The following is an 8,435-nucleotide window of genomic DNA, read 5'->3' as shown; positions in this document are numbered from 1 at the left end:
GAGGTCCTTTGGGAACCATTCCCGGATTGGACGATCCGAAGACGGCCCGCCTTCTAATGGGACCTCAACACGCATGCGCACGACCGTGGCCAATGAGACGCCAGAAAACTGCTCGCGTAGGCCCTGTGGCGTCATTTCCTCCGCCCCTGTTGCAAGGGATAAGAAACCCTGCGCCAAGGCTTCCTTCTTTCCCAGGCGGCTGCCGAAGATGGCGGAGGGGCAGGTGTGGGCTCCGCGCGGGCCGGGGCGGCGAGGGGCCGGGCGGGGTCCAGGCGGGAACGGGGTCGCATCTTCTGCCCGTTCGTACGTGTGTAGTGACGCTTTAGCTCGGTAACTGAGCAAAACGAAGGGCAAAAGGGCTGAGGAGGTTCTGTAACGGGGAAACGGAGGTACTGGGACTGTCTTTGTACCCGGGGCTGGGTAAATGCGGCATCGTTCCTCCCGGAGGGGCGGCGGCGGAGACGTTCAGCCCAGGAAGAGCTCTTTTTAAAGCTGTCTTGTTTGCCTTGTTCTGGGCTGGTCCTTGGGGGAGTTGGACCCGTGTGTTTCTAGCGACCCGGGAAGCACGTGGGAGGCGGCTGAGAAGCCGAGGATTGGACAAAATGGAGGCGCCTTTCATTCCTCCCAAACGGCCTTGTCCGCTCTCCCGTGGGAGTGCCAGTCGGGCTTCCCCTGCCTCTCGGGGTGTTTTGGCCCCAAACCTTTACCAGTGGGTCCAAGAGCTCTTGCCTGCGGGGCTTTCAGGAACAAATTGTGTTTTTCCCCCTTTGCTTTTGGGTTTGATGGGTGCTTTGAAATGCTATTAAAGCGGAAGACTGATTAAGTGCTCCTTTGTCCTTAAGCACTTGGCCCCCAGTGAAGGCAGCCGAAGCTTCGCCCCGAACGCCCTGGCCTCTGTGTAACATGAAGGGGGGGGGTCGGGGGTTAGGGGGCCCTGGTGGGCTTCATGCCACGGACCTGTGGTTATGGAAAACCACGCTGGGAGCCAGACAAGTGGGAGCCCCCTGAGTGTGCCCGGCCCAGTTTGCATTGTGTTTTCTGTAACAATGTTTCTGAGGCAGATGTTGTCCTCATCTTCCAGGTGAGGAGGTGGAGGCATGGCGAGCTGCAGATCTTTGCCCCAAGTCCCAGTGTCAGGAAGTCTGGCTTTAGGTTCTGTACCTTTCCGCCTTCCAACAGTCACCACGTATATAACCAGCACTCCATAGAGTGGGGACTTTGACCCTTGATGAAGAAGCTATAACCTGGGCATAAAAACCCCTGCCCTTCAAGCGGCCGAGATGTGAGAGGAGTTCTTATCCCGCTCATTGAAATCACCATTTGCTATTTTGGCCTCGTCTGTGAAGTGAGCCTTGGGTCCTAGTTCCTAGGTCTGGTGCCTGGATCGGAGGCACCTGGGGGATAAGGTGTAACAGACAATGGACAGTGGTTGCTTGGGGTGGGGAGTCGGAAAGTTCTGGATGACCGAGCCCTCCTGTCTTCCACAGGTCCTGGTGCTTGATGGCCGAGGCCATCTCCTGGGCCGCCTGGCGGCCATCGTGGCCAAGCAGGTACTGCTGGGTAAGTCTGCCCTGTGCCCACAGCCCTGCACACGGGAGGTCGGATCGGCGGTCCGTGATGAGCAGCAATCACCATCTTTCGTTTGAGTCTCACGACCGTGAGATCAACCCCATGCACCGCTCTGAGACCTGCCAGCCACTCCCTCCCCCGGAGATGGGGGCTCTGGGGTTAGCATTTTCTGTTGGGCGAATTCATTTAACCGTGAATGTAGCTCTGTGACGGGGGCCAGGGGTTCCCCTGCTGGGCCTTTTGCTGTCTTGCCCTTGTGGTCGCGTCCTGACCTGGCAGGATCGCCCTTTGGTGCCTCAGCAGTAACTGGGCCGGGGGTGGCTGCTTGGCCTGAGCCCCCCGCGAGTGCCTCCCTGTCCTCCTCTCTAGGCCGCAAGGTGGTGGTTGTGCGCTGGTGCGGGCTCAACATTTCTGGCAATTTCTACAGAAACAAGTGTAAGTTATGGCCTGGGAGAAGGACTAGACAGGGTTGATGTGTGAGGTGCTCAGGTTCCATAGACCCTGAAAGCGATCCCCCCAGTGGTTGGGGGGGCTAGTTTGAGTTCCAGAATAGGCCCTCAGAAGTGGGTGTGGGAAGAAGCTGGTGTTTCCCTGGGGACTGTACAGCCTCAAACGCTCTCCCCTCTCGTCAGTGAAGTACCTGGCCTTCCTGCGCAAACGGATGAACACCAACCCGTCCCGCGGCCCTTACCACTTCCGAGCCCCCAGCCGCATCTTTTGGCGGACAGTGCGAGGTGAGCTGGGCCTGAGGCCCGCGGGTGGGGATGGGGCGGGTGGCCCATGATGAGGACTTCTCCCACTCAAGTTCGAGTTTCCCAACCATGAGATGACTCCACATGCACTACCATCTGAGGCCACCGGTCCGCCTGCCTGGTGATGGGGTCTTGGCGAGCCCCTCTGAGCAGGGTTGCTGTCCCCCTGCCCACAGGCATGCTGCCCCACAAGACCAAGCGAGGCCAGGCCGCCTTGGACCGCCTCAAGGTGTTTGACGGGATCCCACCGCCCTACGACAAGGTAAGCGCGACCGGGCCGGCCCAGCATCCCTGTGCCTGGCGTGTCCGTGATGATCCACCATTACCTACATTGTTTGAGCCTCATGAGAACAGCACTGGCTGAGACACCTGCCCAGCCAGCCTTCCCTGTCTGTCCCGCACTCAGGGCCCCTAAGCCCCTCTCCTTCTCCAACAGAAAAAGCGAATGGTGGTTCCCGCCGCCCTCAAGGTTGTGCGTCTGAAGCCCACCCGCAAGGTGAGTCCGGGTTCCGTGGGGCAGGCGGACTTGGGGGGCTGCGCATGGGGTCCCCGAGGCTGGCAGATGATGGTTTTTTCTCACGATGGTCTGCGGATGCCACCTGGGCACTGCCGAAAATGCCAATGGCTTAGCTGATGCCAGGAGGAGCGGGGAGCCCCTTACACGGGGGAAGGGGGTGTGTCTTCTGATTTAAACTTGGATCCTTTGAGAAGCCTTCAGCCCCCTCTTCAGCCCCTCCCCGATCTAGGCTCCCATTTATTTACCATTGCCTTCCCCCCACCCCAGTTTGCCTACCTGGGGCGCCTGGCTCATGAGGTGGGCTGGAAGTACCAGGCGGTCACGGCCACCCTGGAGGAGAAGAGGAAGGAGAAGGCCAAGATGCATTACCGCAAGAAAAAGCAGCTCATGGTGAGCGCGGGGGCACCGCACGCCTGGGCAGTGGGGCCCGGGCCCCTGGGGAGGGGGGGGTCACCGGCAGCAGCTGCTGACCACAGCCTGTTCTAACCCTACAGAGGCTACGGAAACAGGCCGAAAAGAACGTGGAGAAGAAAATTAACAAATTCACAGAGGTCCTCAAGACCCATGGACTCCTGGTCTGAGCCCAATAAAATTGACTGTTATTCCTCATGCTTGGCCTGGCCTGCCCTTCCTCCATCGCCGCCCTAGGATGTGGGGAACCCCAGGGGCTGTTCCGGGGCCACAGGCACCTTACCTTGGGCCCTAGAAGGCTGGGGACACGGAAGGGACCTTAGTCACTGCTACTTAAGAAAGGCCTTTCAAAAGCTTGACCCGGCCCTGTCAGTTGGGCATAATTTGCCTGTGACCTACTCAGAGTTTTAGGAAACGAGCAGCTGGAACAGCTAGTTCCCTTTCAGGATTTACAAGCTGGAAAACTCTCTAAACTTCCCACATGATACTAGACCGCAGCTGTTAGGATGTAGCAAATGCTTGGGGGCAGGATGGACCTGGTGTTGTACAGAGGGATTTACAGATGCAGACAGGACGGCAGCCAGTCTCGGGCATCGCACTTGCACGTTCCTGTACCTTGTGACCAGAAAATGAATAAATTATTTTTGAAGAAATTTGGCGTCTTTGCCGTGTGTGTCTGCAACAGAGGCAGGCCCTTGGGGGCTGTCCACAGATAAATGGCTAAATTCTTAGCCTCTTAATGCACGGGAGAATTCACCTTTAGAGATCGACCTGCCAACAATTTACTCAAACCATTGTCTGTGGTGTCTGGTGCCCCAATTGACAGCTGTCTACACTCTTCAGCTGCAGGGTGTGGAACTGCCCCGTAGAGCCACCCCTTTGTGGGACGGGGTCCACTCCACTCGGGTCATCAGCCACACTTGCTTTGGGGGAAGAAATGGGCAAGAAACATTTGCATGTGTGGGATGTTTACGATGGAAGTGGGCATGTTAGATCTGCCTGGGTGCGTGCCTGAAAGGGTAGATACACAGGTGGAAGCCCTTGGGTCACCTTCGATCACCATCAGGCCTGTCTCCCTTTCACTGATGAGGTTTAGGAGGAGTCACCTGATCCCGAGCCAAACCCAGAATTCCACACAAGCCCTCGGGTTTGATGAAGGAAAAGCTGTCCTGGAAAAGAAGCTGAATTCACGCAGCCCCTGGGATTGGTGTGCAATATTTAGAAATAATTTCCTAATTCAGTTCGGCATTCAAATGCCCGACCTCGGCACAAAGGGAGCTAGTGGAGGACAGTTCCCAGGCAAATCACAGCTTGTACACCCCGCCACTCTATCCTGCACCATCTCCAAAACAGCCAAGATCTAACATGGGTGGTGACACCTCCCCTCCTTGGTTCCTGGGATCTGCCTCCAAAAGCAACTGAAGACATGAAGCGTAATTCTAAAATCTGACAGAACTGTTATAGCAGCACAATCCCACTGAAATCACAATCCATTAAAAACACCACTTTCCACTTCAGAAGACACCGATAAGATGACAAACCACAGACAGAAAATACTTGCAAATCTCTTTGAAGGACTTACATTCCAAGTATTTATATTTAAAAACCTCTTATAATAAGGAAACAAACCAAATGAAAATTAGGCAAAGATTTGAATAGACATTTCACCAAAGAAAATATATATACAAACGGCCAATAAGCACCTGAGAATAGAATTAACATTCAACATTAAAGAATGAAAATAAAATCTCTGGGTGGACAATTCGAGGAATCAAAGCTCCAGTTCCGTCTTGCCCAACTACCTACCACCAAAGCATGTGGGCACACCTCTCCAGTCCACGGGGGTGCCATAGGGAGGGTCTTGGGGTTTTTTTGTTTTTTTTAAATAATGATTCGGGGGAGAGAGAAACCTGGGACCTTTCAGTCCACAGGCCAATGCACTATCCACAGAGCCAAACCCGCTAGGGCAGGAGGGTCTTGTTTTAATAGGCATTTCTGTGCTCAGTGGGGACGGCTCCAGATCAAATAGTATTTGCATTTTTGTTATGAAATGCTGGGAAACGGTGTCTGTGAAATCTGACAGCGTTGGCTGAAGTTTATTATTGGACACCAAAGCTGTTTACAATGCAGGTGAAAAATCAACCCAGCCATAAAATAGATAAGTGAAATACAAATGAAAACGGGGGTGGGGGGGGGGGGGGGATCAATGTATTGCAGGAAGGAAAGGAAAGAGTTAAAAGTTAGACGGGGAAAGGAGAGAAGCTGTTTGATGAGACTATAAATGCTGTTTCCTATTGTGGGTTGTGCTCAAAACGCTGAAAAGCTAAGGACCCAGCAGCGCCCTTGCAGAGTGAAGCAGTATTTCTTCTGCTTTTCCCTTATCACCAAGATCTCCCCAGCCACCCTGAACACCTTGCAAAATAGAGCTTTTTACACACCAGAGAGGAAATCGCACCTAATCGCACCGCCTGGCGATGTAAACCGCTGGGCACGCGTTCTTAGCTTTTTTCTAAGTAACGTTTATACAGGTGAACACGCATTGTTGATAACAACGGTGGGCCCTGCCTTTTAAAAAACAAAACAAAACTAATACCTTAAATACTTTCCAAGTCGTTCAAAAGTTCCAGGAACTACGTGTTTGTTTTTTTTCCTACCAAGAAAAATTGTAAAGATATTACAGGAGCTCTAAAACAGAAAGTCCCCGTTAATGCTACCCTGAAAGGACAACCACCACCCATTAAAAATGTATCATTGAAAATTCACAAAGAAATCAAGTGTAAAACAAATTTAAATAAGCTTTCAAATGACATGGTAAGTTGATAGCATGAATATTTCATATATCCTGTACTGCCCAACGTGGTGGAGGCTGGCACCGTGTAATTTTAAATCTGATGAAATGAAAGGTAAAAGTTCAGGTCCTCGGTGGCTATGGTGCTGGAAAGCGCAGACATTTCCATTGTCGCAGAAACCGCGCCGATACGGACAGAAAATCAGCAGAAGGGTCTGGGGGTGAAACGGGACACAGGAGAACGACTTTCACTGAAAAAGCGCAGGAGCAGCACCCGCCCCGCACAAAGTTGGCGGCGCCGCCGCGCAGGTCCCAACACTTCACGAGCTCCCTCCCCGCAGAAAGATGGCAGCCACCTCATCCCGCTCGAGCCCTGTACGGACACCGCCACGCGGTCCCCAAAGCCCACGTGATCTCACGGCGCGCAGACACCCGGCCGCCTCCCTGTAACTCTCGCGATAACGTGGGCGGGCTCAGGGCTGGCCGCGCCTTCCCAATGCGAACAAGCGCGTCCAAAGGATGGCTGAACTATCGCGAGATGGTACCTGCCCCGCCTCTCCGCCCTCCTCCATCATGGCGGCGTCGGTGCAGTCTCCCAATCAGCTGCTTGCTGAGAGACGTCGGTCAATCAGAGACGCGCCCAAAGCACCGCCCCAAATCGTGCTACTCGGTCCCCTATTCGTCACTTCCTCTCCAGTCCCTGCGCAGTCGATAAGGAAACCCGGACGCCGCTGTGGCTTTCTTTTTTTCAAGCGGCCGGGAAGATGGCGGACATTCAGGTGCGAGCTCGGGCCCTCTCGTGCCTCAGGGGCGTGTCCGGGATAGCGGGGCCCCGCGCCCCAGTTGGGGGAGTTAATTCCGGGCGCCCCCGATCTCCCGGGGGCTAATTCGGACAGAGGGCGCGTGTCTGCGTTATCTGCGTTAGCGCCTCCTCAGTCCCGGGGGCTCCGCACTGGGAAGTCGTGTACGTTAGATGAGCCGTGGATCCGGGTGGATGTCGTTGTGTCTTGGACAGTAATCCTCCCTGAAAGGTGCCCGAGGTGCCATTCTGCCTCCGGGTTGTAAGCAGTGAATTCTGCAGGCGGCGGGAAGTGTTTGGGAGCGTAAACGCTGAAGTGACCCCGGGTTAGATTTCGGTCTGAATTAGAGGGACATCTGGGGTCAGAGTTCTCGGAGGCGATTCTGGGGCAGGAGACCTGGAGGGGGGGTGGTCCTGGGGGTTCCGGGAAGGTCTCCAGCCCGGCTGCGGCCTCACCCGCCCCCTCGTCCCCCGCAGACGGAGCGAGCCTACCAGAAGCAGCCCACCATCTTCCAAAACAAGAAGAGGGTTCTGCTGGGAGAGACCGGCAAAGAGAAGCTCCCGCGATACTACAAGAACATCGGTCTGGGGTTCAAGACGCCCAAGGAGGTAGGACCCCGGGGAGGAAGAAGGAGACCCGGCTCCGCACATGTGCCGGCCCGGCTGCCCCGCCCACATCCGCGTGTCCCCCGAGGGCTGCTGGGAATTGTAGTTTGTCTCTGAGCCGCACCCCGCAGTTCTTTCCAGGCAATAGCTACTCAAGCCTTACTTTTTTAAAAAAAATATATATGTTTTTATCGATTTCAGAGATGAAGGGAGAGAGAAACATCACTGATGAGGATCATTGATCGGCTGCCTCCTGCACGCCCCCTACTGGGGGGGATTGAGCCCGCAACCCGGGCCTGTGCTGGAATCGAACCTGGGACCCTTTAGTCTGCAGGCCGGTGCTCTATCCACTGAGCCAACCCGGTTAGGGCCTTTTTTTTTTTTTTTTTTCTTTATTGTTGAGAGTATTATAGACACACACCCTCCCCTTCCATTTTTTTTACCCCCAAGTCTTACTTCTTTTCCTTATCCCTCCAGGCCATTGAGGGCACCTACATTGACAAGAAATGCCCCTTTACCGGTAATGTCTCCATCCGAGGGCGCATCTTGTCCGGTGAGTGGGGCGGTGGGGGGGCTTGGGTTCAGATTTCTGGGTCTGAGGAAAGAGGGGTGGGGACACTCCTGGTTCCTGGGCCCTGGCAGGTGATGTCTGTTTTCACGATGGTCTTCAGATGCCTGTGACAGGTGCTGCTGAGAAAGCCAATTGGCAGAACTGATGCCAGAACCAAGGTTTCTTAATGCTGCTCGGCAGCTCCCAGCATGCCCTGGGCTGCCTGAGGCTCCCTTCCCCAAGGAGCTGACCCACAGCCTCCCCTCCCCCAGGCGTGGTGACCAAGATGAAGATGCAGAGGACCATTGTCATCCGCCGAGACTACCTCCACTACATCCGCAAGTACAACCGCTTCGAGAAGCGCCACAAGAATATGTCAGTGCACCTGTCCCCCTGCTTCAGGTGAGCACTGTGGGCGGCAGCCCGGGCCAGCCACCCTGCCC

General features: G+C 55.0%; 2 protein-coding genes across 2 annotated transcripts in view; both read left to right on the top strand.

Annotated features, from left to right (window-relative positions):
• Positions 1-132: 132 nt before the first annotated feature.
• On the top strand, positions 133-3,902 carry RPL13A (ribosomal protein L13a). The gene is made up of 8 exons (XM_006765947.2): positions 133-223; positions 1,488-1,560; positions 1,939-2,004; positions 2,202-2,303; positions 2,498-2,583; positions 2,758-2,817; positions 3,106-3,228; positions 3,333-3,902. The coding sequence occupies exons 1-8, from the start codon at positions 209-211 to the stop codon at positions 3,417-3,419; spliced, it is 612 nt and encodes a 203-aa protein (XP_006766010.2). The 5' UTR covers positions 133-208; the 3' UTR covers positions 3,420-3,902.
• Positions 3,903-6,707: 2,805 nt separating this feature from the next.
• RPS11 (ribosomal protein S11) overlaps positions 6,708-8,435 on the top strand; it is a 1,952-nt gene continuing 224 nt past the window's right edge. Inside the window, exons 1-4 of the mRNA XM_006765946.2 lie at positions 6,708-6,816; positions 7,314-7,445; positions 7,920-7,995; positions 8,265-8,394. Coding sequence (XP_006766009.1) covers positions 6,802-6,816; positions 7,314-7,445; positions 7,920-7,995; positions 8,265-8,394 — 353 coding nt within the window. The 5' untranslated portion in view covers positions 6,708-6,801. The remainder of the gene's footprint in view (positions 6,817-7,313; positions 7,446-7,919; positions 7,996-8,264; positions 8,395-8,435) is intronic.

This window comes from Myotis davidii, unplaced genomic scaffold (assembly GCF_000327345.1).
Source record: "Myotis davidii unplaced genomic scaffold, ASM32734v1 scaffold2100, whole genome shotgun sequence".
Lineage (NCBI taxonomy): Eukaryota > Metazoa > Chordata > Mammalia > Chiroptera > Vespertilionidae > Myotis > Myotis davidii.
Note: the sequence above shows the minus strand (reverse complement) of the source record. Positions and strands in the feature narration are given on the sequence as shown.

Excerpts from the sequence above, each read along its gene's own strand:
- RPL13A (XM_006765947.2), top strand. Across the intron at positions 1,561-1,938 it reads GGCCAAGCAGGTACTGCTGG|GCCGCAAGGTGGTGGTTGTG; the intron begins GTAAGTCTGCCC and ends CCTCCTCTCTAG. Across the intron at positions 2,005-2,201 it reads CAATTTCTACAGAAACAAGT|TGAAGTACCTGGCCTTCCTG; the intron begins GTAAGTTATGGC and ends CCCTCTCGTCAG.